The sequence below is a fragment of the Fopius arisanus genome, unplaced genomic scaffold (assembly GCF_000806365.1).
Source record: "Fopius arisanus strain USDA-PBARC FA_bdor unplaced genomic scaffold, ASM80636v1 scaffold00091, whole genome shotgun sequence".
NCBI lineage: Eukaryota > Metazoa > Arthropoda > Insecta > Hymenoptera > Braconidae > Fopius > Fopius arisanus.
In genome coordinates this window covers 206,275-226,803 of record NW_011887830.1, presented here as the reverse complement: position 1 = coordinate 226,803, position 20,529 = coordinate 206,275, and the positions used below count along the sequence as shown (strand labels likewise).

General features: G+C 33.9%; 2 protein-coding genes across 2 annotated transcripts in view; both read right to left on the bottom strand.

Annotated features, from left to right (window-relative positions):
• The window catches only part of nrv3 (nervana 3), a 10,655-nt gene extending 5,146 nt beyond the window's left edge, over positions 1-5,509 (bottom strand). The window contains exons 1-2 of the mRNA XM_011311615.1: positions 5,183-5,509; positions 137-397 (exon numbers count right to left, since the gene is read on the bottom strand). Of these exons, the coding sequence (XP_011309917.1) occupies positions 137-397; positions 5,183-5,309 (388 nt within the window). The 5' untranslated portion in view covers positions 5,310-5,509. The remainder of the gene's footprint in view (positions 1-136; positions 398-5,182) is intronic.
• A 5,426-nt stretch (positions 5,510-10,935) lies between these two features.
• LOC105270583 (flocculation protein FLO11) lies at positions 10,936-20,122 on the bottom strand. Its single transcript, XM_011311614.1, has 5 exons — positions 19,624-20,122; positions 18,533-19,010; positions 16,359-17,516; positions 13,065-14,400; positions 10,936-12,489 (listed from the first exon to the last, which is right to left on the bottom strand). The coding sequence occupies exons 1-5, from the start codon at positions 19,746-19,748 to the stop codon at positions 12,428-12,430; spliced, it is 3,159 nt and encodes a 1,052-aa protein (XP_011309916.1). The 5' UTR covers positions 19,749-20,122; the 3' UTR covers positions 10,936-12,427.
• Between the last annotated feature and the right edge of the window lie 407 nt (positions 20,123-20,529).

Below are 20,529 nucleotides of genomic sequence, written 5' to 3'. Positions count from 1 at the left end.
ATTATAAATATACATATATATTAATTATTTATATGAATATATTAATATGATATGCATAGCTTAGCTATGCGCGAAAAAAAGCTGACAAAAAACGTTACATGCTTTTTTTTAAAAGGGATGGATTTAGAGTGATTACCTTGGAGGAAGGCATCGAGTGCTTCAGCCCAGAGAATGAAATTTCCCTTATCACTGGCTTTGTACCAGATCAGTGTGCTTTCAACATTGCTGTCTGGTGGCAACGGCCGGAAACCAAGTCCTGGATTATTACCAATTAACGAACGATCCAACTGCCATTTTGGTTGTTGAGGATCGAGGGTCTGATAAAACACCGCCAACAACGCCCCGAAGAATCCCGTTAATACTCCATAGAAAATCACATAAAACAGCAGAATTTTGGCTGAAAAATTAAAATACAAATGGATAATTGCCTATTCTATTCTATATTGCATCCTTTCGGTATTTTTACTTTTGATAATAAATTAGCGATTCGCTTCCCAACGGATACTCATTCCTATAATTCTTCTTATCGTTATGCTCGTTTGTAGATTTTGTTATAATTGTATATTTGAATTTGATTTGGTCGTTGTTTACTCCGGAGTTAGTCGAGATGTTGTCAAGACGTTATCTGAATTGAACTAGGATTATTTTGAGATTTAATAGAGGGCATGGATAAATATGTAAGACTAACCGAACAACATGATAATTCCTCAATATGAGAGTTTACTAGAATTTTAATTCTCATGTTAAAATCGCCAAACGTCATCATGCGTCGCTTAATGAATGGCAATGCTATTTTAATAATCTTTCTGGTTAATCAAGGGACCATCGCAATCAACTTATTACACCGTCATTGAATTCATGTAGCCCATCATTTATCGAGTATACCACAAATAGGTTGAAGAAAAAAATTCTCTAAAACAATTTGCTGTAATTGGATAACGACGAGTAGCGCGATATCCATGATAATCTGATACAATGAAGAGACTATCGATACCAATATTTCAAGCCAGGATTAAATCCCTTTCAACAACAACCTTTTGAGGAATCGCTCAAAATCGATGTTTCAAGGAATAATCACATCTCACACTTCTATGATAAATTTCATCTTAATTGATTTAATTTAATGCATTATAATTTAAAAAATTATGAAGACGTTCCTTTGATTGCATTTGAAAATTGAAAGAATTAACAATAATTTATCAATTTTAATAATAATTAAATAAACAACCTTTCGAGAAATTGTTAAAAAATCGATTTCTGAAATTTTTTGAGATTTGGAATATTCATATCTCAGAGAGTCTGATAAATTTAATATTAATTGATATCGACGAATGGAACTAATTGAAAATTCAGTAAAGAGCAGTAAATCCATTTGTTTATTAAACTAAATTTCAATAAACACCTTCAAACAAATTTATTCAATTCAATATTTAGCACTAGCTCCCACACATACTTTCCGCCTATCCATTAACATAATTTATTACTCTGAAAACAATGGTGTTGTTATTTACAAAAGGCTATTCTATTATTTATAAAAATATTCTGATCTGATTAAAAATGCAAAGATTTAAATCTCAAGCGAAAATGAAGAAAAATGACGTGTCGATTAATCAATACTAATTGGAGGAAATCGGTAATACCGTGGATTTATCAACACGATCGGATGTACAGCGATGTAAAATACTAAATAGTGGGACAATTATGATATACCGTCTAATTGGCCTGAATTGACGACCAAATGAAACGACATTTGTTGTCTCATGTCAATGCGCGAAACCATTGACGGATTCATGGCCGGAAAATTACGCTCAATCGATTTTTCTATTCGACTGATGTCATCTCCGATATTGAACATATTCTGTTGTCATTGCGAATGTATTGAACCTACAGGAAAAAAAAAAAAATTTATATAATTATATCCGGATATATGTCCAAAATATTATTATATTTTTTGATCTGTTAATTTAGTTAATATATCAATTTATTAGCTTTTTATTTATTATGGATTAATATATGAATTGTTTCATTTTTATAGATTAATATTAGATTTTGCGCTGATATATGTCAATTTTATTTTTTTTTATTTATTCGATTAATTGTAGAGGAAAATTCCTTTTGTAAAGAATTAAATATGTGTAAATAATATTTGTCAATAGCGCAAACGCTGTGAAATTATCAGGTCTTTTCCGGTAATTCTTTTCTTCGCGGGAAATTATTTCCTCCAAATTGCGGCGATGGGAATTCAAAAAGTCAAAATTTGGCGGTCAATTTTTGATATTTTAAATAAAAAACCGAAAACTGTTGTTGAATAAAATGTCTGTCCTCTCTCTATCTAAAAATATTTGTGCAATCATCAAAGAAATTCTATTCCCTCATTAATCAGCGCAATATATGATTTTAATCATTTTAATTCATTATTATTATTTTTTTTAATTTTTATATTTTTACTTGAAAATGAAAAGAGTATCCTTATTACCCTTATTATGAATGTAAAAACACAAAAATGAAGTTCGTCCGAGTCGAAATATCTCGAAACGCGTAGAACTCATTTCTCATTGGTCACCTCGAACCGCCAAATTCAAATTCGGCGCACCAAGTGCGCAGTAGGTCTCGTTAAACATAAATTAATGTATTTCCTTATAATGAAAGTAAAAACACAAAAATGAAGTTCGCCCGAGTCGAAATATCTCGAAACGCGTAGAACTCATTTCTCATTGGTCACCTCGAACCGCCAAATTCAAATTCGGCGCACCGAGTGCGCAGACGACTCGTTAAACATAAATTAATGTATTACTGTAATTTGGTTTCAGACTGTTCCGAATGCCGAAGATATAGATATATTTTCCATCGAGTATGCAATGTGATATACGTTAGATATAATTATTTGCATATATTTTGCTGATGAGGGTCGATATCGAATGCATCTCCTCTCACGTCACTCTTATCCGCATGACGTCGATCTCTACATTCTTTCGCCATTTATTCTTAGTTTCTTCATAATTGCCAATTATCGAATAACTCTATGAACACAGGGAGCAGCTATAAACTCATTTGAACTCAGCGATCACCTCTTCTCAATTTTTTAAACTCCAAAAATCTCATTTCATCGTTATTTACACGAAAATCGATACCAAAATTTTTTCACTCAGTCCAGGTCATGTATTACGCGAAAATTCGAAGTCAATTATTTTTTCAGTTATTCAAGTTCTTTACAGAATAAAAAGTGAATTATTAATTGCAAAATGTAAAGTGCGAGATTAAAAATAGAAATTAAAAGATTTAAAGATAAAATTGAAAGCCATCAATTATGAAAGATAAAAAATAAATTGTGGATTAAATATTTCAAAAATTAATTCCAAAGTTCGAGGATATAAATTACGAGATTACAATCAAATTACGATTCCAAATCCGCGAATTACGATTGAAAATTTATAGTTATGTAATTCCCTTTTTCAATCTCGTACGTTACAAATTTTTAAATGATAATTTATATTTTATATAAATAAATATTATTTTTAATAAAATATATTGTAATCAAAGATTGACAGGAGAAAATATTTCCTTGGGAAATTATTTTCCCCGGGGAATTATTCCCAGGTTATTTAGGTGCAACTCTAGACATTGGAGTTGTGTTAAACAATTTGGTGATTATTTATAAATTTATCCTTCATCTTGAAAGCAGAAAAAATTGAGTTTTTTGTCGATGAAAATTTGTCAATAAAAATTGAAAATCAAGTGCAATTCAATTTTGAATAAATTGAGAATTCAGAGAAATTGTTACGGGAATCCCCCCCTTTCCAGGGGTTCCCCTGCCTTATCAAGACGTGGCTCTAGACAATTCCTTGGATATTCCAAAAATTAACGATTTGTCAATAAAAAATGCAACGAAATATTATAATTGTTAATAATTTTCGAGTTTTTTCACTTCGAACTTGAAATTCTACTCTCCCAATTTTCCACTCTCAAGATTTTCCCGATTCATTAATTTATAATAATTCCACCCATTAATAATAATCTCAGAATTCATTCAAAATCATTTACTAAATAATAATCTCCAGTTCCCTCAATTCTGATGCCTCAAATTAAATTGGGATCACCCGAAAATGTCTGCCCCTTGAAATTCTTGCAAAATAATATTTTCTCCTCTCGAAATATAAAAAAAGTACAACCTCTTTATTTTTGAGAAAAAAAAATCGCAGCGCAGATGAATCCAAAAATTCCTAGACCTCTTATCGATCCCCACCGCGTCATTTCCTTATTATGCAACACAAGTCCCATCCCTAAAATGGCTCTCGACAACAATTTCCCACTAAATAAATAAATCTCGCCGGATGAAACCGATAAATACCCCAGAAGACAATTTTTTAATTTCCATCGAAGAAACCGTGTGACAAAAAAAGTAAAAATCGTCGAGGAGTCGAAATAAAAAATTCGATTTTCCCGAGATGCACCCCTTCACCCCAGAATTCCCATTTTCCACTAAAAACAATTGCATAATAATAAATAATAATCTTAAATAAATATTATTTGATTGCTTGATGTAATGGCGTAACTTTACGTCGCCAATTTTTTCCAGGGAATATAATTATATAATAATAAATAATAATATATACTTCAGAAAAATCTGAATGAATTTCCGCAATATCGAAAATTACCTCCGAATCATGAGTAATAAAAAAAAATATCCTCGCATTATCGACCCCAGGGGTGCATCAGGACTATTGATTTCTTCCACCGCTCCGTCCCCCCAAGAGCCCCCACCGGGTGGAACCCCTCGCACAATTCCACAACTGAAAATATGAGAAAAAAAAAATAAATAAAACGGAAAATCCGTCGAGATATTCAACAAATATCTGAAATAATGGCTGATGCAGTGGTGGAAACCGCCCGGTTTGTCCCTCGTCGGCGTTACCGAGGGGAATATCGATTGCCCACTAATATCGAGGCCAGATTACGTAGACAAACTACCGAAACAGCCGTTAATTTCCGTTTCTTTTGTTCCCCAGAGTACACGAAGAGCCCCTGAAAAATATCCCAACGCAAAACGAGTGATTCCCAAAAAAAAATGAACCGGAAAAAAAAGAACCCCCCAAAAAAAATGGAATCATAAACAATAAATAAAACCCAATAAAAAAAATGGGATATCAATGAGAAAAATAAATAAATAGATAAAATGACTCACCCCAACTGGAGCCAGTTCGACCCAGGAACTGTCCTGTCTCGGAGTTGTACAAGAAGGTAGAAAATGCCTCCCATTTTCCAAGTTTTGGTGGTGGTGTGTAATACTGCTCGACTTTTTTATCCTCCATGGTGTGACGATTTTTTTCAGTTTTATTTATCGATTGATTAGTCTATTCTCTGGATAACTGGTAATTGATTTGAGATTTTAAATGGGAATACGACTGCGAGGACTGGCTGGTGCTGGTGTGATCGACCAGATAGAGTGGGCGAGGACACCGAAGAAAGACCTCTGTGCCGCGCACTCTCCTATCACTTGTGCTTGATGCTGCTGCGCTTCACCTCGCACTTACACAACGAGGGATGAATATTGACCCATCGTTTTACCCCCTCTTATAACATTTTCGATATTACATGTGTGCAGCTGGTGGTGGTGGTGGTTTCTACTGCTACTGGTGCTGTGGAGAGGGGTATTTTTTTATTTTTTTTTTTCATTTTTTACTTCCGAATGGAAGCATTGTAATCGTTCTATTTTTTGATTTCTTAATTTTCCTTGGAAAAGATGTAGAATGGTCTGAAACGTAAAAATACGAAGTTTGATTACCCAGTGTGAGGATGTCCATCTTGAAATATTTTTGGTGGTCACGTTTTTTGAAAATTGTAGAATTAACCGGCTTAAAAAATTCAGAAAAATTCGACATTTTGGCGAATCATAGGTATTGATGATGAGTAACTCTGGGCCTAATTTCAGCTCGATCGATCCAGCCGTTTTTGAGGAATTCTTATTCGTTTGGAGATCTCATTTCTGGAATATCTCAAAAACTATCCAACCGATTTCATTTATTTATCTCTCAAAATATTCGTCTTGAAAATATATTGTTTTAAATAAAAAGCTGAGAGATTACAGGTATTCCATTCGGGAGCCAACCATCAATGAAATTCATGGCAAAATAAAAAAATAATGGAGAAAGTGATAAAGACCATTTCTCGTAAATATCGAAAGAAATCGAAAGATCTTGATTTTTTTTTATAATACTCGGATGGTAATTTGTTTAAAATCTAGAGTAATTGTTACTCCGGTATTAAAACTCTTACAACAAATAGTAGACTCTAAACTGCCCCTTCAATTCCCTCGGTGAATTTTGGAAGCTTCAGTCCCCAGATGAGTCCCAAATAATTTCAAGGAAATGTGTACAAAATATCGGTGCTCAATATCAAGTGAAAACCGTGAATATCAAAATTGTCTGATTTGAAAATATTTTCGGCACGTGGTGATGAAAGATATGATTCATTTGAGAAAAGTATTTCAGGAGCGAGTCACAATATAATCGATGGCTTAATTGGTTCACGGGATTACGAGAATTAAAACGTAAATTACCATTTCAAACCGCTAAATTACGTTTAATATGGAAAATTATGGGATTATAAAAGGAAATTATAATTATTTATGTTTCCAATTTCCGTGGTTTGAATTTAATGATTTCCGACTTCAAATCTCATGAGAAAAAAGAACTGTTATGGAATTTTTACGAAAATTCCGTAATTTTTATTCGAATTTCGTTTTGAAAAATTATCATACCACCGGTTAAATTTTCTGAAAGTTGCGTAATTCTTACTGAACATTTCTATTCACCTGATATGACACGAGGTAATTATTTCGATTTTCAAATGCAATCAAAGGAACTTATAATTTTTTAAATTATAATGCATTAAATTAAATCAATTAAGATGAAATTTATCATAGAACTGTGAGATGTGATTATTTCTTGAAACATCGATTTTGAGCGATTTCTCAAGAGGTTGTTGTTGAAAGGGATTTAATCCTGGCTTGAAATATTGGTATCGATAGTCTCTTCATTGTATCAGATTATCATGGATATCGCGCTACTCGTCGTTATCCAATTACAGTAAATTGTTTTAGAGAATTTTTTTCTTCAACTTATTTGTGGTATACTCGATAAATGATGGGCTACATGAATTCAATGACGGTGTAATAAGTTGATTGCGATGGTCCCTTGATTAACCAGAAAGATTATTAAAATAGCATTGCCATTCATTAAGCGACGCATGATGACGTTTGGCGATTTTAACATGAGAATAAAAATTCTAGTAAACTCTCATATTGAGGAATTATCATGTTGCTCGGTTAGTCTTACATATTTATCCATGCCCTCTATTAAATCTCAAAATAATCCTAGTTCAATTCAGATAACGTCTTGACAACATCTCGACTAACTCCGGAGTAAACAGCGACAAAATCAAATTCAAATATACAATTATAACAAAATCTCCAAACGAGCATAACGATAAGAAGAATTATAGGAATGAGTATCCGTTGGGAAGCGAATCGCTAACTTATTATCAATTGTCCACATGTTTCTATGTGTGGGGGTGGATGCACCCCCGATCTCTCAGTTGCACATTTTCATGCGCAAACGCGATAAAACACTAGCCCATGGGAAACCTTGTCCAATGGTAGAGGGGCTTCACCCCAGCCATGGGTTCCTCAGTCGTGCTATAATACCAGGAAGACCTTCGATCCGAGTATATCGTATATAATATACTGATATTGCAACCGGTCATCGGGGGATTTTCTACAAAATATAAAAATTCAATCACGGTCATCGACACCGGAACTCCCACCCCACCAGGGACTCCCCAAATCTGATGAACCATTCAAATTAATTGTAGAAATTCAAAATCGATATTTTATTCATTTTTTAAATATTCGATTATTCAATTATTAACCAGTCAATAAGTTATTGTTATTAGTGGTCTTATTGTTGATATTATTATTCTATTGATTATTATCAGAATAAATAAATTAGTTATTCGTAATAATTCAATTTATAATAATATTTTAGTTAATTAATAATTCAGTCAACTACGACTTTCGCACAGTTTGAATATTATTGTAATTAATTATTATTAAAAATTATCAATTTAAAAATTATTGTTATTAATTTCCTTGGTAAGAGCACAATCTATTTATTATTTCTTTGGGTAATTTTGATAATTCTAGAAAATAATATAACAGGAATTTCCGGTATATTTTTTGAGGATTATTGTCATGTAGTTTAACTGCAATTATTTTTTGAGTTTCTACTGGTCCTCTCAGAGTATTTATATTTATTTATAATTTGTTAATAATTATTCGTTTGGACATTCACGTTCGAAGATTCTCATCGTTCCGCTAGTAAAAAATCTGTGAATTTTCATTTATAAAATTTATAAAATTATTCAAGGGCTTAACCGATTTTACCGATTTTTTTAATTATTACTCGGATCGACCGAAAAATCCACATTTTTATAATTATTCCATGACTCCTAAAATGGCATGATTGTGCGATGATTTTCCTGTGTTTTTTCTAAATTTTCCGGATTTTTGGGAGTTATTAAATAATGATGAAACGGTATATTTTTCCGCGTCAATCCGTCAATAAACAATCCATCAATAAACCGATAATTTTGACTGAAAAGGGCGGAACATCTTAAGGTGGTTGTCGCGCGACAGTCTCTGTAAAAAGTTTATCCGCTGTAAAACGGGTCAGTTTAGAACACAATCTTTTAGCGGTATATAGTCTCACTTGATTGATTGCATTGTGCATGGATAGCTAAAGCATAACTATATATTTTCCATATTATCTATTTTCAATTATATAAATTTATGAATTTCCGATAATTATATTCCGTAAACCAAACGGTCAATCGATTTGATTTTTTTTTCTGTATTTCCTCCCACGATGTATATTCCACGTTTTTTTTTATTTCTGAGACTGTCGAGCCGTTGATTTTTAAAAAATTCTAATCGGCAAAACTCCATTTAAACACGTTTTAAATCACTCAAATTTCAAAAATTTATATCTCAAGTTCAAAACGGTCAATTGCAAACGGAAAAGGCTCATTTTATTGCTAATTTTTCAAACTATTCCCCATAAAATTGTTAACGAAAACTGTCGAAAAAAAATTCTACGCGACAACAACCTTAATTAAATTAGTTATAATCTTGGGGATGAGGGTAACATAGAAGAAAGCGCGGAGAAGATTTTGAAAAGAATAAGTTCTTTGATTCAGTCTGACATCATTCGACATCGAAATGATTTTATTACTAGAGTATTGAGCATTTATTGATCGTCATCGACCATGGACTTTCCTGCCCTCTCAAACTCCGATTATTATCCATCACATGTTTGTTTCAGATTTTTCGAGATGAAACTAATCGATTGATCCTCGATAAATCTATTCTAATTCGATAAAATGAAAACCCCATGAATTTTTACAGGAATTAATAAAAAAAAAAAAAAATAGGCAGAGAATTCGTTTTTGATTTTGAGGTTTTTTAAAATTTTTATTCTTTTTTATTACAGGAGATTAAAATATTTAAGTTCTTTTTGGATTTTTTCATTTAATTTTCGTTTGTTCCTTAATTTTTTTCTTTAGATATAACAGCATTTACAAATATATTTCAATATTTCACCTAATATCGTGTGTATATACACATCACATATTCTTTTTCTTATGTAAATCATTTGTTTCGTTTTTACTTGCCGTACTTAAGTTTATGTACATGACCTACAGCTTTTATTATCTTCTGCTTACCAGATTCGACGTTCAACACAATTTAATCAGATTTAAATAATTGTTGTTTGTATTTTGTATTTTTGTGGAGAACAGAGAGAAACAATAATTGTAAAAAAAAAATTACTGGACTCTTCCAGTTCTTCGAATTGTCATAAATCTTTAAATTATTTATTATCATACCTCTAATATCGTGCACTCTCTCTTTCTACTCTCAGAATCTCCCACATTCTCTCCATTCTCTCATTTCAAATTCCGGCACGGAGAAATAATTCAGAAAATATTGTAAAACCCAATGAATAATGACAATTAAGGCTCAGGTGAATTATCTAGAAAAGATAATTTACTGTGAAATTCGGATTCCTAATTACGCTGGCAATTAATCGTTTTTTTCAATAATTGTTAGCTAGCGTTCTAGCGGTTGTCAACAACTAGGCCGCTAGCTAACAATTATCGTAAAAAACGATTAATTGACGGAGTAATTAGAAGTCCCAATTTTGGAGTAAATTATCTTTTCCAGACAATCCATCCGGGCCTTAAATAGCAATTGAATTCTGATGAATGAAAATTCTGCGGAATCAGATCATAAGATCCTAGGATGTATTCTCCTCTTGAAGCCTCCAATAATAATTAATTCCTCCAGAATTAATCATTCATTGTTGTAACAAATAGAAGACGAATCCAAAGATTACATGGAATTTAATTAACAAATATCTGAAGAATCAGGTTTAGAAAATATGAATTTATGAACTAATAAATTTACTGTATTTAATTAAGTAAATAATCAGAAAGTGGGAAATTATTCCACCGACAACTGCTATAATTTCACGTGAAAATAAAATTCTGGACTCATCTCCATTTATCACTCCACAAATTTATTGAGACATAAAAAACAAACAAAGAGCACGTATTATTGATTAATAAACAATAGTATTGACGAGACTCAACCCAATTTCATGATTCAATATCATCTCACAGAGATCCTTATAATTCTTTCCATTATTACTAAAAAAAAAGATAATTTACTGAGACTAAGCATATCATTTTGATCAATAAGTCACGGATGCCAATGAAAATACAAAGTTATAAATAATATCAATCATCAATCATTAAAAGGGGATTCATAATGAATCATTAAAAACACAGTGGAAATGAGAATAAAAAAAAAATTATTGCAGCCTTTTTCCCTTTTCGTTTTTTTACTACTGAAATTATTATTTAGATTCTAGAAAAATCATTATGGAAACAAAATAATCCGTGGAAAATAGCAATTCTATTCATCTGATCTGTACACTCAATAAAACGGAACAAATATAATTTAGCTGCCGCAGAAAAATCATTGAGTTGGCGTGCAGTTTCAATTAATTTCTCTCATGCCGTGGACTTTTTCTATCTAACAAGCACATTGCACATTTTAAGTTCTCCCATTTCATTTTCGGATACAGTATTTAATTTTTATGGTAATACATAGTTTTGAAAATTATTTTGCTTTTATCTCCATTGGAGATTGAATTGTCCATCGTGGTTTACGGAGATACACGTTATTATTACAATTTTAAAACATTTCTGTAGATTTGTTTCACTTCTCAGATCCAATACGAATTACAACTGGAGGACTACGGCAGCTATTTTGATAGTAGAACACTTATGGTCGTTTTTTCGTCTAATTTTACTCAACGAATATTTTTTTATTACAGAATCATTGTTCATTTCTCTATTGACATGGTGAAACGTAATGTGTCGACATCATTACATAAACATTTTTTAAATGAGTGATGTGAGAAATAAATGCCAAAGACATTTTTTTTCATATCCAGAATATGATAAGGATCTCGTCCTCCGATCAACCACTCGAAAAATCGATGAGTCATGGAATATCAGTTAAAAATTAATTATAGAATTGCAAAGGGCAACGGAGTTGATGATTTATCGCGAAAACTCTTTTGTAAATTCTTATTCTCTCTACAAAAAGTTTAGATGAAAAATACCTAGAAAAATTCACGCATGAAGCACAAATGTCTCAAATCATTCTAAACAGAAATTGACTCTCAATAAAACGTGATAAATCGAATTATTCCGTTTCACCACTTCAATGCAGATTTTCTCCAGCCAAGAAATCCCTGTCCTGGAGAAAATGAAGCTCTTGCTATCCTGTCATCCTTTTTTTTCAATTTACAATATTTTATATATTTTTTTTTGTTTTTATTTTCGTAATAAACCTCAAGTACTAATGAATTAATTGAAAAGAGCGATATAAATAAAATGTGATCGAAAAAAAAAAGAAAAATACGTTTTAATATTTACGATATTTCCTACTCTGTACACGACTAATTAATAAATATTTATACATATATTAAATATAATAAATATATCGTATATATGTATAGATATTTTCTAGGATTCATAATAATATTAATAACAATTACAATGAGGGTCATAAATAGTAACTTGTAAAACGTGTACTTGGTAGAGTTAATTGTGATAGATCAGCGTTTAAAAAATCTCTGTCGGCGATGTAATGTTGATTGTAAGGTATTTCAACAAGTAATTGCAGGTAGAGGCTGCAATTTTGCCGATTATCAAGGGATTTTGATTTTATTTCGTGACGTACTCTTGCCAGAGTGGCTTGGGTCGTTGTTATCGTTTTAATCGCCCCTTTACGGTTCAGAGATCACTTGTCGTTCAGACAATCGGCGGGTTGCTTCGCTGTTGAATAGTCTAATCGATATGGTGCTGAAATTAGTTAAGAAAATTGTTAGATGAAAACAATGGGACGTGGCACGTCGATATTTAACAATTCAATTCTGAAGTCAAGTGATGAGACTGATTTTCATACATTTTTATAAATATCTCGTAAACTATGGGAGATAATTGAATTTCTGATGGAATCTTTTTTGTAGAGAACGGTGAGAACTACGGAAAAGATTTCTATGAAAAATTCGGTATCTTTATCTGTTCCGGAGATATTTCTAATGGAAGTATGAAGGTGAGTCACTTCATAACATGATTTAAAAAATTGTTTACATTAAAATTGTTGTATGTAATATTTTTATCAGATTAGAAGTTAGAAGAAAATCAATTCGTCAATTTCACCTTGAATTTCAAATCTCAATTTAGATAACACCAGAAACCCATTAAAAAGGAAATATTTCACGTCGAGAGATGCAAAAAAAAAAAACGGTGGAAATTTCATTAAATTTTCAGAATCCCAAAAATAAGTTAATTATGAATTAATAAAAATGGAAACCCTGTACGACTTGATCAAATTTTTACCCTAGAATATCTCCTGCCTCGAAGGAAGCACTCACCTCTCTTCGTAAGATCCTCCATAGTCTGATCCTTGCAATCCCCAGGATGATGACTGCTACTCCCGCAATTATAACAAGATATTTTGGGTTGCTGGACGGTTGCTGTGAAGGGTACAACAGAAGCAGGTGGCATATAGCTCTGTGGTGCTGGAGATGGTACAACGACAGTAACCGTCGAAGGTGGCATAGTAGGAGGTGGTGGAGTGCCACCAGTAGTAGGTGGTGGATAAGGGAACATAATCTCCCCATTGGACTGAAAGCTGCCAGGATAGCTGGGCCTGTACCCAGAAAAACTTGGATACATAGCAGTATTAGGCCTCAATGAGACATGACCATGGGGTAGAAAAGTCATCTGCGAGTGTCCAGATACCGGAAAAGCTGATATACAGGGTGCCATATTGACAGCAGGTGCACCATTAATCATCTGATTTTTGTGCCTCATCATGTGTCCCTTCCTGTGTCTAGGTCTATCACTCATCTGTGGTATGTGTCCAGTCTGATGTGTCACAATGGAGCCCTGATTGTGCTCAGGTGGATTATAGCCATCACTTGTCACTGGTGTTGTTGTTGTTGCTGTTGCTGTTGTGATCACAGACGTTGGTATTACCCCTGAACTCGATGATGAGACAATCGTACCACCTGGGGTAATCGAGGACATCGTTATTGTGCCTGTGGACGTTGGAGAATTCATGACAGTCGTCGTGGCATTTGAATTCACCCATGGAGCTGCTGGTGGTGTTTCTGGTGGTGATCTACTTCCAGTGCTGTCTGAACTACTGCTCTGTGAGCCCTGACGACTGCTGTCGTCCAGTCTGAGGGTCTGGAGGTGTGTCAGGCAGTACATGTGCTGTGATGGACATCTGGTGAAACGTGTTGGAATACCCGAGACTGGAAAACACGCGTAGCAAGGATTTTGGGTTGGGTAAAGGGTTGGAGGTGGGGTTGTGTACATCTGGGGAATCTGGCTGGGATCTAGGGGTGGCATTGTAGGGTATCTTCTAATTCCTCCCAAGTTGTGGTTGTTGTGGTGGTGATGGTGATGTAGAAGGGGTTGGTACAGCTCGGGGAGGGGCTGGGGAAGTGGAGATGCCTTCATGGCACTTGTTTCGTTCAATTGGTCATTGTTTTGGACAACTTCGCAGTCTGCAGGGGGTAGGGGCGATGGTGGCGGGTGGTTCAGGGGTGCTGATACTTCTGGTTTCTTCTCCGGGAGGGAAACTGATGGCTGACTCGAGAGACCGTTAGTAGTTTGACTTCTCACGATGTTTCGAAGCTGACCTACTGCATTTGGGGTCAGACCAATGTCTCTCAGGTCTTCGTCACTCAATCTCCTGATCTATTTTTTCAAACAAAAATATTATTTATTCAAATTAAGAGATTAAAAATTGTTAATATAAGGAGTTTTTCATAAATAATTAACCACTAACTGGAAAAACGTGTCATTACATCATAATGCAGAAATTTCCGATCATTCAAACCGTTTTAATTATCCATTATTTATGTAAAAAAATGAATTTCATTCAATTTTCATCTCCAGTAATAAAAAATCCTGCTGACGATATGAATTATGTAAATTCGTACTGCCTACACTTCTGGATTGAATTATTAATTCCCAGCGAGAAACGCTCTCGGTGAATGCGAGTGCAAGATGTCAAGCTGCTTAAACTGAGAATTATTTTGTTCGTAAGGTGCTTAGGAAGGTTTATGAGCTCATTAATTAGGTTTAGAGAAAAGCAACAAGAAAAAAATGTCTTGCACATTATTTTACAAAGATGTCTGACCCCAGGAATTCTATAGAATTGTTTAAATTAATTGACTCGAGGAAAATTATCTCGATACCACTCGACTCTCTTCGTATTATCCCTCTCTCTGTCTCCCTCTCGGGATAAGTTCTAATTAGAAAATGTTATGTTTGCATAATTCAGTTATTAATTAATTATTTCATTATCGTGGGGCGCAATTATGACAGTGATAATTCACATACGAAATAGTTCCACTGAATGTAAAAGATTACTAATATTATTATTAATATTATATTGTTAGGTAATAAAATATGAGTGCAGTATGCAGGACATTTTATTGGGTTTTTAGAGAACTTCTATTGAAAATTAAATTATTATTCCACTCAGTTAATTATAAAATCTCGTTTTGAAAAATTAAATTGTTGTTTTCATCCGCCACTTATTCAATTAGAAAATCCAAAAATTTGAAGAATTAAACGTTGGGGATTTCTATAGAAAATATCTGAATGAGAGATCGTAATGAAAAATTTGTTTTTGCAAATATAAAAATTTATCAACTTTTTTGGGAGATATTTTCAAATGGGTAATGTTGCTTGAAGAAGGTGAACGAAAGCTGCAGAATTTCTCACTACAACTTGTGATCAACTGACAGAACTTTCAATGAAAGTCTCGCAAAAATTCAATAAAAATTCCGAGTGAATGCCCAAAATTTTTTCTTGAATTTTTAATGCACGCCATCAAGATCGCGACTGAGAAATAAATTGAAATGCCTTTCAAAATGTCTTTTTAATAATTCCCTTGCAAAGTACCTCTCTTCATTACTACTTGATTTGAAAACATAAAGCACTTTAGTAATTGAACTTAAATATTTATCTCGATAGTATGAATCTTGCGAGAGAATTAAAAAATTACGATTTTTTGTCTCTGAATTTTTAATCTTCATGAAATCTGCAATTGCTCGCGTGAAAATTATTTAACTCTGATGTGCATTCAGATAGCTAATGGATGGATAAAAATAGTTTCTCAATTATTAAATATTTCAATTTAAATGTAGAAAATGAACAATTCCTGGAAACGGAGATGTAGTGTTATTCAAATAATGGTCTTCAAGTGGATTAATAAATTATTATATCAATATTAATTTATTGATGAGGACTTCAGGCGAAAATTGAATTTGCAGTTTTTTTTTTCGACTTGACACATTTCGGTAAGATTTCGATAACTTGAAGTGAATTTTGGAATTATCTGTTCATTATTTTTAACATTAACAGTTATTCAAAATGATGCCTAATAAATTTTATTTTATTGAATTTTCATGGAGTTATTGTATATTATCTTGATTTTTTCTAATATATTTCCAATGATATCGACATAAAAAATGAGTTTTTTCCAGTTGTTTTCCAGTCCGAAATACCAGAAGAAATAAAAATTACAGGAAAAGTCCGTAATATTATTTTTTTTTATACACATTAAAGAAATTAATTTAGTCTCACTCTCCCCTAGATTCAATTACACATTCCTCATGTAATGATAACAATGTATATTGACTTACCTCTTCATGCGAGTAATTCTGTAGATTGCCTTTGAAATTGGGGAGATCCTCTCCACTGTCCCTGATGGAATCCCCGGAGACAGATGATCGCAACCGTGCAGGTGGTGGTTGTTTATTAGCTTTATTATCAATACTACTAGCAGCAGCAGTATTGAGATTATCACTGTCATTGTGCCTGGAGTAATTCATGGGAGACTCTCTGGTTGCTACCCTCTGACTAGGAGTACTGCGATTCACTGCTGGTAGTCCAGTACTCGTTCCAGAGTTGGAGATATTTGATTGACGACTGGGGGTGGTCCACCTGGGCCTCATACACGGCACCTGCGTGAGCTCTTCGATCTCGTCGGCTGTCATCAGTCTCGGGGAATTATTTCTCCTGCTTGTACCAGAGTTGGAGACATTTGATTGACGACTCGAGGTAGACCACATGGGCCTCATACATGGCACCTGCGTTAGCTCTTCAACCTCGTCGGCTGTCATCAGTCTCGGAGAATTATTTCTCCTGCTCGTACCAGAGTTGGAGACATTTGATTGACGACTCGACGTAGACCACAAGGGCCTCATACATGGCACCTGCGTTATCTCTTCAACCTCGTCGGCTGTCATGAGTCTCGGAGAATTATTTCTCCTGCTTGTACCAGAGTTGGAGACATTTGATTGACGACTCGACGCAGACCACCATGGCCTCACACATGGCACCTGCGTCAGATCTTCTGCCTCTTCTGTTGTCATTCTGGAATTATTTCTCCGGGCCATGGGTGAATTACTTCGACTTGGAGATCGTGATTGTGATGGTGATGACTGTCGAGAGACCATTGGGGACATTGGATATCCTGGTATCTCAGCAGGATACATCATTTGATTCACTGGGGTCATCATTACAGTCTGATTCTGCCATGGAGGCATGGGACTCACTGCTGAGGGAAAACCTAGGGGCAAGTACTGGGGATTTGACGGCCCCACTGGCATCTGATCAGTCCCTGGTGCAATGCACAGACCTGGAAGTGGCATTGTCATTCCTGGCCCAACTCCACCCATCAGTGGGGGCCTCATCTGGACCTCTGGTGGATATTGTGGCAGTGGCGATGGAGGCATTGCACAGTTCGATGGCATTTCACCAGATCCCTCAAGACGATCGTTGCCTGCTATGCTCGGTTCCTGAATTAAACCATATCATTTTTTTACTCGCTATTTTTAATAACAATTGAAACACCTGTTATTCAACAATCAAGTGGTCATTACGATAATTTTACTGTGAAAATTACTTTAAAACGGGCAAGTTTTTCTCTTTAAGTTTACTGATAATTGCGGAAATTATCAACATCCTAATTCGTTCTCTCGACTGGAAGGAATGGGGATTTAAAAAAAATGTTTTTGCTTGAGAACAACAGGTTTGATTGTGAAGGAAGATATTCAGAAATGGAGATCATAAATTTTTCACTTTACGACCCCCCACTCCTCCAGAAATACTAATTACTCATTCAAAATGGTCCAAAAAAAAATTCAAATATCGCAAAAGCAACAGCAACTTATTATTTAAAACTCCTGAAAATATTTAAATATTTGTATAAATTACTTGTATTGATCATACCGTAAGCTTTATGTTTTAAACCATTCGTTGTTTATAAATTAATGACGTAAATGATTTAATTTCATTAAACATTTTTCTATGGCATCAATTTTGAATAGAATTCTGGACACGAATGAATTGATTATAATTTGGAAAGAGTGTAAATTATTTCAGTCAACAGATAATCGTCAAAATGGAAAAGTATTGGAGTATTTCGTGAATCTGTTCTTAATTTGGAAAATCCAATTCTGAACTTCAACAGTTGAAATAATAATCACATAATATCGATAAACTTCGACATAAATAGAACTTGACTAAAACCTCTGATATTCAACAACAAATCTAGAGAATAATTTGAATAAGGAAAAAAGAATACGATATTCCTGAGAGATTTCCTGGAATGTCACCCATTATTATTATTATATAATTAAAAAAACCAGAGACTTTCAATTCTCGAAGAAAAACCCTCACCTGAACAAAAACCAAAACAAAAAAATTGATTCATCGATCCCATCGAAATAAATGAAACAGAGTAATTGTCACCGTGAAAATAGAAGAAGAAACATTGAGAGAAGATAGAAATTAGAAAAATAATGAGACTAACGGGTTCCTCAGGATTCAATCTCGTCTCTTCCTTCTGGAGTTTAACAAGAATATCCCCAACTCTCTTCTTCTGGTCAAAACTGAAACCGGGATGATAGTGTGCCATGGTGTAGAGGAGAAGAAGCTCCTCGAGTGGCTGTTCATCCTTCTGCTCCTGATTGACAGTGGTCCCATTCAATATGCTGTCAATCTCCTGATCATCGAGACTACCCAGGATCTTGTAAAGAATTTCAGCGCAAGAGTAATTGCAGCCATGCAGCAAGGAGATGTACAGTATGAGTTTTCGTCTGGTTCTCGTATCACCGACACCCAGTGTTGATAATTCACTGACATCAGATGCATTATTGGCGTGATGCTCAGTGTCACGCAAATCATTGTAATCTCTCTTTCCTCTGTCCTCAACGTATGTACCCAGGTACCGCACTTCAAACGGTAAACACATGTTCAGCATACTGCACATTACATCGATACGGCTATAACTGAAAGTTAAGTAAGTGCATTTCAATTATTCTCCACATTCAGTACACCGTAATTTTCAATAGTTTTAAACAACGTTAGAGTTAAATTTGCATATTGAGTGACTGGAAAATAATACAAGGACACACATCAGTTTCCTTGGAAAAAATAATAGAAAAAATAATCAAATTTAATAACTAGTTAATTAATTCAGGTAAATAAATCAGGATAATTTGTCTGTCTCGTGTAATTTCTATCCAATCATATTGAGGATGGAATTACTCGATTGATTTCCAGGAAGTCGATGTGTTTATTCGAGAAATCTGACAAATAATTCGAGAGCCAGTGAATCTGCAAATCCATTTTTGTACAGGACTTATCGCCTGATCTATTCCCAGCAGTTCAGGAGTGATTTATGTCATTGTGTTGATAATCCTTTGTGGATAATCGGGATTTATGTAATGACGATGCAGTGGGGATTACGAAATTATTGGAATGAGGAGTGGATGATGAAGAGTTTGAAGATGAGGTTGAAAGGCTCTGGATGTACTGAGGAAATAACAAAAAAATGAAAAAAGAGGGAGAACAAGGATATATATACCTCGGTTATGGTGCAATTCCATATGCAATAATTACCTGGACAGATTCCGAAACCATGATTCCACGTTCTCCTTACACACCATTGCCAGACAACATTGATACCACTTGGGGTGAAATAAGCGCCGATGCGGGACAACTTTGGCGCCTCGACAAATGCTCATAAGATTGGTCTATCGGTTAATATGTATGTGTTGTTTTAACTTCTCGTGGACAATTTAATGTGGATATTGCAGTGTTACTGGTTGATTCACTTATCTATCGGTGTTTTGGACTGATCAGTCTGTTGTAAATGGTGTTTATTCACCAATTTATTCAGATAATCGGTGAAATTTTGTCGGGATATATCTCACTGTCCCTTTATGGACCCACACGACATGGAGAAAATGTACAGGACAATGAGCACAGAGTAATGAGAGTTTGGGAAGTTGGTGGAGTGAGTTGGGAGGGGATTTCACTGTCCTCGTGGGAATTTATTTCGTGTCGCCATCTTTCTGGGGTTTGTTGGGGATTGAAGGAAATCTGTTGGTGATACGCTAGGATATTTCTGGGGATGTGTTTTTTTAATTGTTTAAAATAATTAGAATAATTATAAGAAGAATTTAAAATCATTAAAATAATTATAAGAAGAATTTCTAATAATTAGATTAATTATAAGAAGAATTTTAAATAATTAGAATAATTATAAGAAGAATTTAAAATAATTAGAATAATTATAAGAAGAATTTAAAATAATTAATTGTTAAATTATGAATTTCTGGGTGAAATTGTTCGGTTTGAAATTGAAATTGATTTTTTTTTAATTCGAGGGAATTTTCACGTGTTTAAATCGATTTTTTTTTTAGCAATAGCTCGATATTTTTGCAAGTAAAAATTGTTTCGGGTAGAAACCGCGTCATTAAATAAAAAAAAAATTGAATCGAAATTGAAATTTCGAGAAATAGT